General features: G+C 39.9%; 1 protein-coding gene across 1 annotated transcript in view; it reads left to right on the forward strand.

The window, feature by feature from the left end:
• The window catches only part of LOC126252859 (mitochondrial dimethyladenosine transferase 1), a 44597-nt gene that overhangs the window by 11943 nt on the left and 13647 nt on the right, over window positions 1–19007 (forward strand). Inside the window, exons 2-3 of the mRNA XM_049953812.1 lie at window positions 6273–6469; window positions 14805–14962. Coding sequence (XP_049809769.1) covers window positions 6273–6469; window positions 14805–14962 — 355 coding nt within the window. The remainder of the gene's footprint in view (window positions 1–6272; window positions 6470–14804; window positions 14963–19007) is intronic.

The raw sequence follows: 19007 nt of genomic DNA on the forward strand, positions 1-19007 counted from the left end.
TACTTTTCTTCAATTTCTTCGTCATCTGCAGAGCTAGTTGCAATATAAACTTGTACTACTGTAGTAGGCATGGGCTTCGTGTCTATCTTGGCCACAATAATGCGTTCACTATGCTGTTTGTAGTAGCTTACCTGCATTCCTATTTTTTTATTCATTATTGAACCTACTCCTGCATTACCCCAATTTGACTTTGTATTTATAACCCTGTATTCGCCTGACCAAAAGTCTTGTTCCTCCTGCCACCGAACTTCACTAATTCCCACTATATCTAACTTTAACTTATCCATTTCCCTTTTTAAATTTTCCAACCTACCTGCCCGATTAAGGGATCTAACATTCCACTCTCCAATCCGTAGAACACCAGTTTTCTTTCTCCTGATAACAACGTCCTCTTGAGTTGTCCCCGCCCGGAGATCCGAATGGGGGACTATTTTACCTCTGGAATATTTTACCCAAGAGGACGCCATCTTCATTAACCATACAGTAAAGCTGCATGCCCTCGGGAAAAATTACGGCTGTAGTTTCCCCTTGCTTTCAACCGTTCGCAGTACCAGCACAGCAAGGCTGTTTTGGTTAGTGTTACAAGGCCAGATCAGTCAATCATCCAGACTGCTGCCCCTGCAACTACTGAAAAGGCTGCTGCCCCTCTTCAAACATAACCAACTCAAAAATGCCGCACCGTAGTCACGTCGCACACCAAGACACCATTATGTCCCAGTTAAAAGCAGACATGTGCAATCGGATGCTTCCACTGACCTGAATAGAATGTCACCACATGACACTGGCTGGGGTCAACTTGAGCATTCAGTGGCACTGATATGCTTTGACCATGAAGTAATTGTTTTATGTTGTGTGATCTCATGGTGATACAGTATATTGGAATTGGATTGTGTTTACAGAGGGCATGTTGGGATATGTGGTTGCAAGCTCTTGTGTGGACTGTTAAACTGTTTGTGACTATTGTCAGTGATACTGGTGACCTTGATTGCTTCTTGTGATAGTAATATTTCAAGAGTTTGTGGCAGTTTGTTAAAGAGTATTTTTTGTGTTGGCAGTTACGGACAATAGACTCATTTTCTGGTAGGGAATTATTAGTGTAGTATGCTGTTTATGGTTGGGTTTTTTGTGTTAGTTATGCATACGACAGTGAAGGTCACGAGTAGGGCTCTGCATGCTGCAATGGGGAATGGCTTTTGAGCACGATGAAATTCCTCCAGTTATGTAGTTTAACACTATGTCCTCCGGCGGCACCCCAGTGGTGTCGTGTGCGAAATAGCGGTCAACGGCCGGCGACACCACAGTGATGTCGTGTGCATACTGCATAGTATCGCTCAGTGGCCGGTGACACCACAGTGGTGTCGTGAGCATAGTATCGCGCGGTGGCCGGAGACAGCACTTTAGTATCTTTTCCATTCTGTTGGTGTTTCGTTTAGGTAAAAAGTTACACACGTCAACAAGTTTTTTGCTTTTATAAGTACTTGTGACCTTTCATCATGGCAGAGGAAAGAGGCGATAAGATTAATTACGATGAATGCGCGGAAATCTTGTCTGACGTTCCAGACGACTTGGCTGATTGGAAAGAAGACATTGGATATAAAGAAAAAGAAAGTGAAGCAGAATCATCGGAAGATAGTGAAATACATCCAAGAAGAATTTGGCGAACGCTACGGTTGCCAACTAAAAATTCGGGTGAATCAGATGAAGAAGACAGTGCACAGTGGTCAGACTTTGATTTACCGAGGATCAATAATAAATTTGAAGGATCTCCTGGTCCAAACATATTTTCCAAAGATTTACAGAGTGTCGAGGATATCGTAGAATTATATATTGGGAACGATCTATTTGAATATATTAGTAACGAAACCAACAAGTACTGCAGTCAGAATTGCAATAGAAGGAAACTGGATAACAAAAATGCCAAATTTGTCGATGTTACTGGATCCGAACTTAGAAAATGGTTTGGGCTTGCTATCCTTATGGGAATTGTGAAAAAAGAAAAGATCGATGATTATTGGTCAACGAATCCATTGATAGACACACCGATATTTCGCAAAACGATGACCCACAACCGATTCAGACAAATATTATCATTTTTACATTTTTCCAACAACAACAGTAAACCGGATAATGCAGACTGGCTTTTCAAAGTGAAATTCGTAATTGATTATTTTTCCAAAAGTTTAAACAAACTTTTAATCTAAGTCAAAACATCTCAATTGATGAAGGAATGATACCGTGGCATGGACGGTTAAATTTTAATGTTTACAATCCATCGAAAATTACGAAATATGGCATACTCATTTGGATGCTGTGTGATTCGAGTACGGGATCCATTTCCTCATTCAAGATATCTTCAGGCACTGGACAGTCTTTAGCACAAACAGTGATGGAGCTATTGGCACCTTCTTATGGAAAGTGGCTTCACCTCTACATGGAAAATTATTATAACAGTATAGAACTTGCAGAGAAGTTACTTGAAAAGAAAATTCGAGTTTGTGGTACGATGCGGCAAAATAGAGGATTTCCGGAAAAATTAAAGCACGCAAAAGTCAGTGTGTTAGAAGCTTGTCATCAACGGAAAGGTGAAGTACTCGCACAGGTAATGAGAGCTTCGAAAACTAAAACGATACAAATGATCTCTACAATACATAATGCTACTTTGACTGACACTCAAAGAAAATGTAGAAAAACCAATTACACAATAAAAAAACCTGAAAGTGTGTTAGACTACAACAAACACATGAAAGGAGTGGACCGGGCAGACCAATATTTGAGTTATTACCCTATGTACAGAAAAACCATAAAATGGTCAAAAAAGGTTTGCATGTACCTATTTAATTGCGCATTATTTAATGCATTCCATACATGGCAACATTTCAATACAGAACACAAGAGTCTCCGATTTCACGATTTTTTATTGAAAGTGTCTGATTCGTGGATAAAAGACCATGCACCTGCTTCAGACCATGCACCTGCTTCTGAGCAAAGCTTTGAGGTTGCCACTACATTGCGTACGTCTCATCATGATCCAGTTGACAGACTGTCCGCTCACATAAAGCAACACCAACTAATACTTATTTCCGAAACGGATAAACAAAAACGAAGAAACTGCCATGTATGTTCCAAAAACAAAAAAAGGAGAACAACAAACTTAATGTGCAAGTCTTGTGGAGTTGCGCTGCATCTTGGAGACTGTTTTGCTGCATATCATATAAAAGAGAAATACTAAGTACCGAAGACAATGCAAATAAACATATATATGAAACAAACAAATTTTGTATTTATTAAGTGTGTATCTTCGAAATTTCATGAAAGTAGGGGAACAGGGTTGTGAACTTAAACTTAACAATTTATAATCTCCCGATAATGTCAAGAACGGCCGGAGACAAGCCAAGTTATCCGAATTAGCGCTGCCGGTGACAAGCAAATGAATTTGTACGATATGTGCTGATGGCAAAGTTTGCCGAATATGTGAAGTGTTAAGTTTGTAGAGAATGTATGAGAGTGAACTAAGTTGATGCATCTAGGGCCCAGGGGACCAGTATATGTGGTGGAGTCAGTGGGACAATGTATGGTATTCTATCCAGAGTGTTTCCTGATATCAGAATTCTAGACTTGCTATTAAGGGGGGGGGGGGGGGGTTCAATGATACATTATTTTTCCTGTCATTAGATTGCTATATTTATGTATCAACTGACTTTCATTGGTAAGTATGTTTTTATGATTTTATTTATTTATTCTGTTGTTGTTGTAGAATATATGGCAAGTGTATTCACCTGCATATTTGCATGTTTCTTGTATATGAAAATTGCTGTTCAATGCAGTTTTTTGTTAAATTTTGGGTTATGTTGTTAATTTTTGTTGGTGATTATGTTGGATTGTATTAGTTATCATGGAGTTTTACATACATCGATGAGATTAGGTTTTCAATATTAGGTATGCGAGTGAGTTTCGGTTTTGTGGTACCACTACCAGCCTACCTGATGCCGGTACTGCCTTTTGTTAATTTTTGCAGTTTGTTCCTTTTTACTGGTCTCGCCTTTATGCTTTTTGTAATGTTATATATTTATGATATTTCTATATTTCTGTTCGTATTGGTCTTAAAATGTTTGATATGAGTCAACAGTTTTGACCAGTGATGTAGGAAATATGCAACAAATGCCATAAACAATATGGCAATTGTAACATAATTTATTGTAGACATTTCCAGAGGCCTCGGCTTCAAATCACTCTGTCACCTCAATGAGGTTTTTACAATATTACAGTCATTGACTTTGCCAACTCACAACAAAACTGCCACCTTACAATGAAACCTGGACCTCGGGCAAAGTGGCAGATCAATCTGCCACCACAACCTGTTCTTTTTTCTATTTTTTTCTTTTATATTCATTGGCTTCAATAACTAACAAGAAAACTGTCAATATATGCACGAAAAAGTAACATTACAGCAGTCGTTAACATTACATTGCTAGTCAAAGCCGATGACTGGTATTGAACATACTTCTTGACCATTTGTTGTAGTGTTGGGTTTTGAAGTTGAGCTATATACATCAAATTATGTTTATGATGCCAATCGCAGTTTCTTGGCTCTTATTGTGCACTTTTTCTTTTTTTTAAACTATTGTTTGTTTCATTCTTACATTTTGTATATTTTACCGATAATGTGATTTTTGCAGTTGTTAAACAAGATGTTAGTTTCTCCCCATCTCAAAGCTTCACTTTCTTGCAGTAGTACCATTAGCCTCAATATTTGTTATTAAGAATTTGTACAACTCTGTTTCATCATCCTGAAATCATGTTCATGTTAGATCTTGGGGCTTTGTTTGTGTGACGTCATTGGTCAAAGCCAATAGGTGGTATCAATCACCCTGGTTTATCCGCTGGCTGTACACAGATATGATAGGACCCTAAGGGCATAACATACTGGTGATATTCTCTTTGCCAGTGTCTTTTCTTCCATATCAGATGACAATCAATATTCGTTCATAGAAGCAATAATAATGTCAGCTGTGTAAATTTGCAGAATACATAGTTTTATTTTGTGCCACACTATTAATGAAAGCACAGTTACTGCATTGTGGCTATGTAAACTGCAGTCACTATGTGGTCAAAATTTGTGTAAAAAATAATCTGTTAACAACCTGTTATCACATTACTTATTTATAATGTGATGTGGACAAATAAAATTGTAAGGAACAATTTTAGATCACATTTCTCCTTAACTATGACACATATTTACCTCCTGTAATAGTTGTTAACCCTTTATAGGACATGGTAAAAGAGTGTACCATGTGTTTAAAAGAAATTATATCTGTAACATGTTTTTCATATGGTTGAAAAGCAAAAAGTGAAACTGGAGAATGTTGTAAATTATGTAAAATCTGAATCTTTCAGATTCAGTTAGACATCTATATCTCACTGTTGTGTAATTTGATATGTTAGCTCTTAAAATGGTAATGAGGTAGTTGATGAAATCGTAAAATTAGGAGATAGAGTGGTAGACAAGTACTTACCTTCACTTAGTGCAATACCAAGTGCCAGCCAGAGTGGCCGTGCGGTTCTAGGCGCTACAGTGTGGAGCCGAGCGACTGCTACGGTCGCAGGTTCGAATCCTGCCTTGGGCATGGATGTGTGTGATGTCCTTAGGTTAGTTAGGTTTAATTAGTTCTAAGTTCTAGGCGACTGATGACCTCAGAAGTTAAGTCGCATAGTGCTCAGAGCCATTTAAACTTTTTTTTTTCCATGTACTGTCAATACATGCATTTAAAAATAAAAAAAAACTATACCTAGCTTTCAGAACTGTTAGTCCCTTCCTAAGTCAGTACCTCCATTAGACTGTTTTTTATTTGCAGTGTTACATTTACACGATCATGATTTCGGCTTCAAAGTGCCATTTAGGCACTGTATAACACTTAATACACTTGATAATGGCACATTGAAGCCAAAATCATGATAGTGTAAATGTAACACTGCAAATAAAAAACAGTCTAATGGCAGTACTGACTTTAAAGAGATTGCTAAATGGCATGATGAGGTGGAATGTCCTGTTATGAAGATGAGCTGAGAGATAACAAAATTTTTGATACGTTCTGTGCAGTAATTCAGTATGAAGACATGGGTGAAAACTGAGTATACAAAATTTATTGACATTCTTTTTTAGTCACAATATTATCTCTTTGATTTTTAGAATTGGGGTTGTTGCATATGACAAATTTTGTAAAATAAGTTGTCTGTATTGTATGCTGATAGGCATTTTTTTTGTTTTGTTACAGCTGTTGGCTGAAGCAACCGGTGGAAGAGTGGAAATAATCTATGGTGACATTCTTAGCTTCAGAATGGATAAATTGTTTCCAGAAGCAACCAAGGTGACGTGGGAAGATTCACCACCCAATATTCATTTAATTGGAAACCTGCCTTTTAATGTTTCAACACCTCTTATTATTAAATGGCTGCATGATATTTCTGTTAGGTGAGCTATAGTTTGAAGTATGAAGTGGTTTGTGACATAGTGAATTATAATTCGGAATTTAATTTATACAGATCAGTGAACGATATGAGCTACATTTTCAGTGTTGGAATAGATTTGCAATTAGATTGTTATTTTTGTAAAGGACAGTAGTGGGTTCATCACTCAGAATTAGTGCACAACACTCTCATGTAGGCTAGTCATATGCTTCTCCTATTTCGTGAGCCTTGGTTTTGAAAGAATTTGCTGCTTACAGTGGAAATAGGGTTTTTTCTTTCATTGGCCGGGGTTTAACTTTGGTGCATGGCTTAGTAAATTTTTTGAAAACAAGCAGCTTGGCTAATTTCAATATGTCATCTATGATAAAACTCCTAAAAACCACAGTAACCACCACCTCATTCCCAAACTGTAGATACACTCACTGGACAAAATACTAATCACTCTCTTAAAAGTGCCGACGCCCGCTTTGGTGTGCTGTAGACGATGTAGAACTGGTACCATGTGTTTGTGACACTCTCCACTGCTGAAATAAGCCATGACAGTGAATTTGTGTATGTCTGCCAGTTGATCATATGGAGTCAATGCGTTTACATGGGTCAATGTAGAGTCACAACAGAGTGGCAGATAGGAGCTGTTGTATTTGGATATATCGTAAATTAAGTTTCCTGTTGGTGCATCGGTGTGGAATGTCTAATGTGCCTGCAAGGAATTTTGTATCATTTACAGTCAGGTACAGGCAATAAGAACATTGGTTGCAAAAATATCCAAACCAATCGAGGCTGGAAAGAGTGTCACACATTGTCAGTGACAATAAGTTTCAAACTAGGCAGGAATTGCTGCTGTCAGTGAATGCTGGTCCATCTCAACCAGTTTCTTAGCAAAGATTGTAAAGAGATCTATATGCAGTGGACATTCGGAATTGGGTAGCCTACAAAAGGCCATTACTCATGCGGACACACAAAGCTGCATGTCATCATCTACATCTACATACATACTCCACAATCCAGCCCATGGTGTGTAATGGAAGGTACATTGTACCACCAACAGCCATTCCTGTGCATGTTCTACATGCAAATGGAGCAAGAGGTAAATGCTGTCTGTATGCTTCTCTATGAGCCCTAATTTCTGTTATCTTGTCCTTATGGCCCATATACAAAATGTAGAGTCATTCTGCAGTCAGCCAAAAATGCCAGTTATCTGAATTTTTGCAATAGTGTTTCACATAAAGATCATCACCTTCCCTCCAGGAATTCTCACTTCAGTTCATGAGCATTTCTGTAGTACTCATGTGTTGTAACAAATCTAGCAACAAATCTGTGAATTGCTTTGATATCTTCCTTTAATCAGACCTGAGGGGGGGGGGGGGGCGGGAGATCCCAGACACACATGCAGCACAGAAAAATGGTCAGGCATCACAAACCACTAACACTGTATTTGACCATTAGAGGGTTGTTTTTCGTACTCATGTCCATTACCTTATATTTTTCTATATATAGAGTCATTAATCAAACCAAATAGAAATTCTATAAATGTCATCCGGTATTCTCTGACAGTCAAATGATAATGCTTTCCCGTACATTACAGCAACCATTCGCTGATTGTTGCTCTCCCTATCCTTAAGATCATTTACGTACTTATGGAGCAAAAGTGGTCTTGCCACATGGTTCGGGGGCACTCTTGATGATACCCTTCCCTCTCATGAATACTTGCCGTCCAGGGCAACATGCCGTGTACTATTACTTTAGAAGTCTTTCACTGCTCATGTATCAGAGAACCAATTCCATATGCTCAGATCTGCGTTGACAGTCTGCAGTGGGCACTGTGTGAAACACTTTCCAGAAATCTGGGAATATGGAATCTGCCTGTTGCTTTTCATCCATGGTTTGCAGGATGTCCTCGCAGAAGTAAATTTATTATATTTGAACTTTGAATATGCTCAAGAATTCTGCAGCAAACTGATGTTATTAATGTTAGTCTGTAATTTTGTGGGTCCATTCATTGGACGAACAACATAGAAACTGGACAGTAGCTGACTAGAAACATGTAGTGCCATTTGTCAGAGTGATAGCGCGCGCCCCTCATTTGATAGACACACAGGCACTGTAACATTCATCCATTTATGAGATAAATCACCCAGTCATAAATTGACAGAAAATGTCTGTAACTCTTTGGAACAGTGGGTAAAAATAACAATTGACATCGACACAGTGTGGTGGTTGTACTCGATCTAATCATCAGTGAGTGTCTTGTGCTGGATGTAGGGTACCTGAATAAACTTAAGACCCTCCTCCATACAGCGCTGAGACAAGTATTCATGCTGTAGTGTGTTTAAAATTAGTTGAAATTCTTGACATTTCAGTATGGATTGAGTGGAGGAAAGTGTAGTTGCCAACGTGTGCTGAACAAGTCAGGTAGGCCTGCTCGGTGCACTACTTGTCAGTTGTGTAAGCTGGCCGATCTGCAATCTTTCTCAAACAGTTTTAGAGAAACTATATAGTAATAAATTGTGAGTCTCCCACACCTTATAGCTTCATGCATCAGATTCATGATGAATTACCTATTTTTTCATTAATGGTAATAGTTATTGTGATATTTCGGTATTAGTTAAACTGCTGCAAGAAATTCTTAAAGTGTGTAGTGGAAAATAGAGATCGCTACAAGTTTGCATTTGTCAGCACCCAGCAATTGGCTACGCCAGGAAACATTGCGATTGTTTTTCCCTGGAAAACAGCGACCCCAGCCGACGGCTCCATTAACTAGCAAGCCTTATATAAACCCGGCCGCCGCCGCAAACGACAGTTCTCATCGGGAAGTGCAGTACGCCGTGTTCCAGCTGCTTGTGGATGACTCGCCGCACCACTCGAGGTTACCTGGCTGCTCGGCAGAAATCTTGCGACTTCACTCAGAGAGACTGAACTTCACTGGACTTGGGAATAATTACGGGATGTGTACCCCACCATGCACATTTGGACATTGGTATAACCAAACTTTAATTATGCATTACTTCTGAGTGTGAGCCTGGGTAGACGCTTGGCTAGCATAATTGTTAAAAAGTGATTTGTGATTTAATAAACCAGACTGAAGAGGTTATTGTGTTATTCCTGGTTATAACAGTTTTCGTCACCAACGCACATGCCAGTGAAAAGGCCAGAAACAAGTATTCATAAATCCCTCGTATCTTGTAAACAGTCTGAGATATCAAAAAAAGATTTTGGCAAATGATAGCATGCAAAGAGCAGAGTATTTTGCCATATGATTGATATGCAAAACTTCCACATCAACCGTGGTGTTCAAGCAACTACAGATGTTTTTCAATGAAATAACATAATTTTCAAGGACTGTCAGTAGCCTGTGAAACGAAAACTGCTGTGGGTTTTGCAACAATGTAAATGAAGAAGGTGCACATTTATTTTTATATTGAGAATGGGCTTTCTCATAACTAATGATGTGTCTCGCCCTCTTTTGCTAGTTTAATAATATGATGTTTCTGTCAATGGTTCAACTGCAATAGAATGTTAGTGAGATGTATATCTGTAAACTCTGCTGTGTTTAGGCAAAAAAAAGATAGAGAGAGAGAGAGAGAGAGAGAGAGAGAGAGAGAGAGAGCGCAGTTGCGAACACAGCAACAAAAGTGACATATTACTCAAAACTCGACACAGTCCTTCAAGAATCATTGTCTCCTTAAACACATTCTTGGTGTGGCTGACAACTTGAGATCAGTCCTGTGCTGTAACTTTTGCAATAACTTCTTTCATTGGCATTTCAACTTCACTGAGTGTAAATTTCTTGTTTTTGCCACATTACTTTTCACCTAGGCCCATATATTCTCAGTCAGATTGAAATGAGGAATATATGGAGGAAGCCTGATTAAACTACGCCCTTGGCATTAGCTTGTTCGTCGACCTGGTAGCTTGGAGTTTCTGGCTTGTACAGTACTTGAAGTTCCATTAACTTCACCTTACACAAGCTAGGTTCTACTTTATCCAATCAAACATTTCATTGTACCCAGAGAAAAATAGCTTCTTTCCTGCACTGCATTGTTGGAGCTTTATCCATCACAACCAAGTGTTATTGCACATTGCACATTGCTTTGTCGAATTCGGAGGAATTTTTTGCAGCAGAGCATTATCCTCACAGCTGATAACCCTGTTCTCGGATGACCACTTTTATTGTGAATCTCGTGTTCAGCCATGCTGCACTGTTATTATTAGTGCAGCGCCAACATGAAATACTTGTTCACAACACCTGATGACTGTAAAACACTTCAGTGCCAGAAAATATTACTTTACTATGAGAGCTAATAGATGTAGGTGCCTCTAAAGTGTGACACCACATGGTGCTGTTTATATACGGTGTGGCAGCAGGGGTGATTTACCAAGCGAACTGCTGATGGCGTGGTAGGGAAAGCCGGCTCGCCATTGGCGTTACCCAGACAACGGTGTCATGTCCCCATCGGTGAGCCAAACATCAAAAGTTGCAACTAATTTTAAACACACTATAGTAATGGTGATAGCTGTGTGGTATTGGCATGAAGTTTCCTAGTGTGAAGTAGTTTTTTACCAGTATTTGTGTTTTCCTACCACAAGTACCACACAAACAAAAATGACCTTATATGAAGATAAAAATAAAACTACATTCTGTCTGGCATAAACTATATCAAATTAACAGAAAGATCAGAAGAATTTAAAAATACTTAAAACTTTGCTCTGCTGCCCCACCCTCAACCCCACCTGAAAAACACAGGAAGAGAGGGGGGGGAGGAGGGAGGGAGGGAACAATAGCTATCTAGCAAACTTCTGCCAGCCATACTCATCTAAATGAGCCTGCAAAGCAGAACAGCAATGCAATTAATGATATTTTGCTGCTCCGAACAGTGTTGGTGGGAACCTTGGTAGAATAATTTATAGGTACTATGGTTTACTACTAAATGTTGACCCTCCCTTTTCCCGAAATACTTATTAGAAAGAAAAGAATCGGATACAACTGTAGACATACAACTGTAGACCCATCAGCAATAAATTCTTTACATATGCCAACAATAACTCTGTTACTATGATTATCAATACCCCTAAAAACTACCAATGAACACTCATATCCCAGAAACACCTCCCAACATCCTATTATTCACTACTCCCTTACCAGTACCATACTTGTAATCCCCAGAAATAACTTGGCTCTCTCTGTGTTAATTCCGTGTCCCACTATCTGTCCTATGTATTCAATTAAATTCGGGAACCTCTCCCTACCTCTGAAGAAAAATATCTCGTCAGTAACAGTGTATTAGCTAACCCTAGTCTCACGAGGACAGAACAAAACCGAAGAATGACAATAAAAAAGGCCAGTGTTATTGTAGATGATGAACCTTTATTTTTTTATCCAGGTGCGTATGCAGATAGGCATCCAAAATTTTTGACTTTGATACAAATCCATCCTTATATTGGACATGGCAACTTTCACCATTTTCTGCAGGTGTGTCATTTCAAATATTCAGATTAATTTTGAAGAAAAGCTATCGCGGATGTCATATTATGAATTTACTCACTAACATACTACTGTTAAATTCATCACAAACAAGCATACAAGAAAAATGAGTACCACCCTTTTCACTAGCCTGATAAAAATGTAACACACTTGGAAATGACTGTGGGATATACAAGGTGTGGACAAAAATATGGAAACATTGAAAACACAACACATTACAATGCCTCATACAGTGTTGGAAAACTGTTGGCATTTTAAACAGCTTCCAGTAATCTGGGAGTGGATAAATACAGATCCTGTATGATATTTAGGAGTGCTGTAAAATAGTGACAAATGCAGATAACGATGATGAATGTGGTAGTGATCATGCACCCTTCTCTCCAAAGTAGACCACAAAGGATCCAGGTCTGGTGACTATGGTGACCAGAGGAGATGTGACAATTCATCCTTGTGCTCACAAAACCAGGACATTGCAGGTTGTGAATACAGCCCATTTCCTTGGAACACTGAATCATCATTGTGAAACATTGCATCATGGGAGGGCCTTATGAGCCTAAATGGTCACACAATCCTTGGCAGTAATGTGGCCTTGCAGAATACCATGATATGGCTACCTAAACTACCACCAAACCCACTTCATGTTTGAATCTTGGGACATAAACTTGACCAGAAGTATGAACCAATACACATTTAACCGATTAACTTTCTTCCTTTGCTCCGTAGTACAGGTTTTATGGCTTTGGCATCAAATTTTCATGTTAGAAGCATTTGCGTCACTGATAAGTGGTTCTGGAATTCCAGCTCACCCTGCATATTATAGAGTTCACTTTTGATGCCGACATGGTCTGCAAGTGCAACATTCAGTCCTGCAGTGGTCCTTGCAGCTTTCATCCCCTTACTTTTCATCACAATCTTCTTCAATGACTGTCTGTCACAATCACTCAGCACACACACTTGCATCCATGTTGTGACTTACTGGAGACCTTTTTTTTTTCCTTGTATTATGTTTTAAATTTTGATACAGTACCTCTTGAAACATCAGACACTTTGGCTACCTTGGTTACAGGAGCACCCACCATATGAGCACAATCAATTTGCCCATGTTCAAAGTCTTGTAGCCCTGACATAATGCACTTACAGTTACATAGAATATTGTTCTAACTATGACTTATCTTGCAATGTGTTTAAGACATTGCACAGCTGCTGTTGCTGGTCAGAAACAACAGCACAATCTCCAGGCTTGCCTAGCATTTAAATTTATGTTAGTCAACTGCATCCAACTTATGAATTTGAGAGCATAGGTTGAACTGCATACCACATATATAAAACAGGTACACAACACTAGCTGTTGCTGCTGAAAAGTGCTAGACTGCTTGAGTAGGTAACCAGTGATTGGCGGCAATGAGCCCTTGAAAAAGATCTTTACAGTTTCAGAAGACATACTTGTAATTTGTTGGAATAACCGTTAGGCAGATTATAAAGCACCCTTAGGATATAAGTATCTGGTTAAGGAAATACAATGTGCGCTCAGTGTGTTGTTAGCTTCCTGTGGTCCATCTGACATGTAGAGTAGAGCTATGTGCAGTTACATGTAATCGCTGATGCCCATCAAAGTTATTAAGCTTCATAAAGTAACTGGAGACAGGTTTAATAATAATATTATGCAGACTTAATTGGAGAATCGTAGTTTGTGAAGACTGGTTGGGTAGTACTGTTTGAGGATGTTGAAATCCTGCTTGAAATTATTTGCCATAGTAAAATTGCCTTCAAGGGATTAAGTAAGTTGTGAAATGGCGGATGATAATTTGTTCTGAGACCCAACAACCTTCAGTGACACAATTGTTCAATGGCTTTATCTGACTATGGTGATTAAATTATAATAATAAAATACACTGATCAGTTGGGCACAGCAAAAAGTATTAAACTGTGGAATCATAGGCAGTGACTCAGTCATGATGTTTATATATAAAGAACACTGGGGAGAGATTTGTAAAACATACATGGAAAATTTAATGTTTTCTTAAACGCATTTCTATAGAGTTTGGCCTTGGATCCCCTTCAGACAAAATTTGAATTTCCATAAGGCTTGTTCTTAGATATGTAGTTTCAACAATCTCTAAATATGTTTAGTATCTCCTATCTTCCTAATCCCTCCTACTTACTGATCTCTCTGATCCATTTCCCATCTCACTCTCTGCTATAGTTGGAGTCACAAACAATGGCGGTAGAGTTTAGGCTTGTTCTGCACACCCACGTCACATATACTCAGACAGCCAATGAGCATTCAGTAGTGTTCCGAACACTCTGCTCTGGATGCCGTAGCTAATTCCAGCATTAAAAGTGATTGTAGCGAGTTGTTTACCGAATTTCTATTTCATTTGTTGAGAGTTGTCATCACTGGTGGTGGTGGCGGTAAGTGATAAATTCTGCATAAGCAAGCAAGAGACACAATTTTTCAGAACATACACTTCCTTCTAGTGGAAAGCGTGTGCATACCGCAGCTTTTGCTTGAATAGTCAACAATGTCATTTCCATCAGTGCCTCAACATGTACGAACCGCCATTGTTCGTGGATCAGACTATAGTGATAATCAGATCTTTGCTTTTATTAGCTTGTCATCAGCTACATTTTGCTTGCTCATCATCAATCTGATTAGCATAATTTGATGTCCTATTTGTCTGGTATTCAGTTTGTAAAATAAAGTGCAATCTGAAAATATTGCTATTTCAGCATTTATAGTCTTAAGTAATACAAAGCTACATTGAAATTGAGCCATTCAGTTGAAATTAAATATATGTAGTTGAAGAATAGATATGACCAGAAACCAGATATATATAACTGTGTGCTCTAATTTCAGGGGTAATGCCTGGTCGTATGGCCGCACAAGGATGTTGTTGACATTTCAAAAGGAGGTTGCAGAACGCATAACTGCGCCAATAATGTCATCACAGAGATGCCGACTCTCCATAATGTGTCAGAATTGGTGTGAAGTTCATCACAAGTTCAATATTCCCGGTGAGGTTTGGTTTTTATAGCAAATACCATAATTTCTTAATTATATTTTCAAACCATAGAAAATTTGACTTAATTTTGAAAGAGTAACATACTGTTGTAACTCTGATAAAGCTCCAGCGAAAGATGTATTGTGCCCACTGTGCTAACCCTACATTGTATGAGGTGTGTTCAGAAGAAAAGGTACTAAACAACATTGTGGCTATAATTGAAGTATTCATTCAAAAATAATCACGAGGTGCCTGAGAACAACTATCGTACTATTTCACAAGCCAAAGATTATCTGTTCCCAGAATTCCTCTGTATGTGATAGAAACCAGTCCTCCACTGTATCCTCAAGTTCACACTCTGAGTTGCAGAACTTCCCTCTGAGATGCTTTTTTTGTGGACCAAACACATGAGAATCGCAGGTCAGCATGTCTTGACTGTAGTGTGAATGCTCAAGCTGCTCACATTTGAACTTGGCCATTAGACTTTGTGTGACCTTGGAGACATGTGGACATTTGTCATCATGGAGCAGATCACCACTTCTGTGAACATCTCAGGATGTTTGCTCCTGATAGATTTGCATAGGCTAAAGAGTGTCTTACAGTACACGTCATTGTTAATGGTTTTTCTGTGCTTGAGGCATTCAATGAGTTTTGGAACTTGGGCATCAGAAGAGATGGTGAGCATCATCTTGTTTGCTGAGGACACAGCTTTGAATTTTTTAGAGGGAGGTGACAGCACTAGATTTGCTACCCTAGATGGCTCACTACAGTATCCCAAAGCAGCATGTGCAAATTTCAACCTGTCTGGTAGTTTCAACCATTCATACCTTTTTCTTTGAACACTCCTTATAAAATTACTGTTTCTCTCTACGTTTGTAACTTACCTATGGAAAAATAAATTATTACTGTAAGAAACTTCTGAGATCATGTTAAAATTGTGTGGCCTTAATGGCCTCAGTTTAGAGTGGAAGAGTCCGCAAGACTCTCCCAGAATGCTATATCTAGGTGAAGGCACTCGTTCTTGATTAAATCCCATAGAGCTACCAAAATGCGAGTACGTTGGTTGCTACATTTCACTTGTTCCATATAGTTCCAGTTATTCACTGTGGGGTAATGTAGTAGGCTGGGCAGTATATGATGGGTGCCTCAGTGTCCATCAAAACGGAAATATACGCATGCAACCCTGTCAACATGGTCGATGTGATTGCTGGTAGCATACTCAGCAGGAAGATGAAGAATGGCAGCTTTTGATTACCCTCCCCCTCGCTCCTATTCCCCACCACCCACTCCCTAAGGGGGCTGGGGCCCACATCACATTTGTGAGTATGTGTTGTACTGAAAGTCCATCCTTTTCCCATTCTCATTCCCCTTTGCCTTTTCTTTAGATGGTCTTCTTGATGCTGACCTTGCTTGGATTTGGTTTTTTGTTTTGGACATGCGAGTTTCCTGAACCAGGAACTGTCCTTTATAATTATAAGCCCTGGGCATGCTTTAGCAACGATCACGCTGCGCGGCAATGGAACATAGTGTGTCACGAGGAATGGGGATCATGGCTTAGCTGCCTGGATCACAAGGATGGTATAAATCTCTATTTTTTTAAAAAAAGAAAAAAACTCTCAACTTCAAAGTGTGCTATGTGCCAGTGAGATGCATGGCTCTTGAGATGGAAGAGCTGTTAGCAGGTAACCTGGGGAACCTGCCGCATCTTAGTGATATAATGCTTACCCAGGCAAGCAGGGCTCTGTCACAGTGTGTGTTCCATCCTCTTGGGAACACAATGAAGCAACTCAAACTTTCCTCTTCTGGTATCCACAAGGCCCCAGCAATCTCTCCATATGGAAAAGATTATTACAATGCAGAGAGACACGAGCCCACAATATTTCCTTCCCTGGCTTTGCTATGGGAAGAGGGACAAACCAAATGTCTGGGAATGAAACACCTCATCCAGTACTTGGTATGTACTCAGACTGATCAGGATACTTTTATTACAGCAAAATCATTATTTTTTTGTCATAAACATTGAAGACAAATTTGGTGAAAGTGAATCTCTGGGAAAAATGTAGAACGGTTCACTACTAATTAAAACTTCATCTGCTGCCCAATCTACACCTCTTCAGCATGTGATCATTTTGGTGACATACCTGTGACTATTGCCCCACAGAAAATGTTAAAAATTGTCCAAGGAATCTCACAGAGCTTATACCTCCAAACAGACGTGGAGTTCAGAGCTATTGCCAGTGAAGAGGCACAAGTTTTATCAGACATGAACAAAAAGGGCCCAAGAATAATTGTAGAGGTGCAGGTGGCTTTATCTTAGCTTTCAAAGGGAATACCCTCCGAAAGAAAGTTGTCATGGTGTATAGGCGTGATGTGAAACTGTATGTCCCACTGCATATGTGGTGCTTCAGATGTTTATGCTTTGGGACTATGTCATCTTGCTGCACTGTGGACTCAGAATGGGGCAACTGGAGATGATCACTCCATGAAGGTAGTCCTTGTGAACATCCACCATTGTGTGTCAACAGCACAGAAAATAATTCTCCATATCTGCCAGTTTGCATAGTTTTCAAGAAAGAACAGAAGATCCCGGAATACAAATCTTTTGACAGCCTCTCGTATACTGAGACATGGAAAGCGCGGTGGCGCAGTGCTAGCACACTGGACTCGCATTCGGGAGGACGACGGTTCAATCCCGCGTCCGGCCATCCTGATTTAGGTTTTCCGTGATTTCCCTAAATTGCTCCAGGCAAATGCTGGAATGGTTCCTTGGAAAGGGCACAGCTGAATTCCTTCCCCATCCTTCCCTAATCCGATGAGGCCGATGACCTCGCTGTTTGGTCTCTTCCCCCAAACAACCCAATCCAACCATCCTCACCTCAGCTTCCCCAAACTGGATCTCCCAATAGCCTCCTCTCCTTTGGTTCATGCAATATCTTCTTCAGAACCACTTTCTGTACCCAGCTAAAGAATTGTTCTTCTTTGGCATATACTGTGAGAGGGCCCCCTTTTGGGGCCTCTTTACTCGGCTACACTCAGAGCACAGGCCCGATGCCAAACAGTGGCTGAAAGAACCATGGCCTGTGTGGTCCCAGGGTTACCCACTCTTATCTGTCCCCGTGCTCACTGCAAATAGCCCCTTGAACAACCCTGCCTCACCAGAGACTAAGAAGAAGAATTGGAGTTGGAACAAGGCTCCTTGGTGCCCCTGGAGGTGTCAGATTCCCCATGCAGTCAGATTCTGAGCCAATGTTTGTGGATGTCTTTCTGTCCCCACTGGTAACAGGTAGTGATCCTGGTGCATGACTCGTCCTTCGTGCATTACCTGGCCGTCAATCACGTGATCTTTCAGTAGAATTGTAATCGATGTTACTGTTATCTGCTGGAACTGAAACACATTTCCTCTCTCCAAGAAACACACTTCACTGAAGAGAATTCTCCAACACTCTGTAATAGTGCCTTCTGTCAGAACCATGCTTGTCTTGAGAGGACATCTGGAGTGGTCTGTTCATTGGTTCACTAATTCGGTTAACGGATTCCTCTTCATACCACATTGGAAGTGATAGAAGTGTGGGGGCAAACCACCTAAGCAATCACCATTTGAAACATTCACCTACCTCCGGACAGGCCAGACAGGTTGAATTGATCACCTAAACCAACCCCTATCTCCCCCCCCCCCCCCCAATCTTTTCTTGTACGTGGGGACTTTAGTGCATACCAACCCCTGTGGGGAAGTACCACTTTGTCTGTAGGGGTCTTCTAATTGACCGACTTCTCACAGACCAATACATTGGTCACTATGCAGTGCCTTTCACAGTGACCACTGGATCAATGACTCAGTGGTGAGAGAGCTGTGGATGGAGTGTTCCTTTTCATGTGCTGAGCCCCAGAGATGCTAACCTCCAGACTTCCTATTTCTCTCATCTTGTTTTTATTATTGACAGTACAAAAGATGTCCATTGCCTTTTCAGCATTTTTGCTTTTACTATTTCAATCTACCAACTACATTGGATCACATTCTCGGTCGACATCTCTCGTTCTGGATGCACCACACTTTATTT

This window comes from Schistocerca nitens, chromosome 4 (assembly GCF_023898315.1).
Source record: "Schistocerca nitens isolate TAMUIC-IGC-003100 chromosome 4, iqSchNite1.1, whole genome shotgun sequence".
Taxonomy (NCBI): Eukaryota; Metazoa; Arthropoda; class Insecta; order Orthoptera; family Acrididae; genus Schistocerca; species Schistocerca nitens.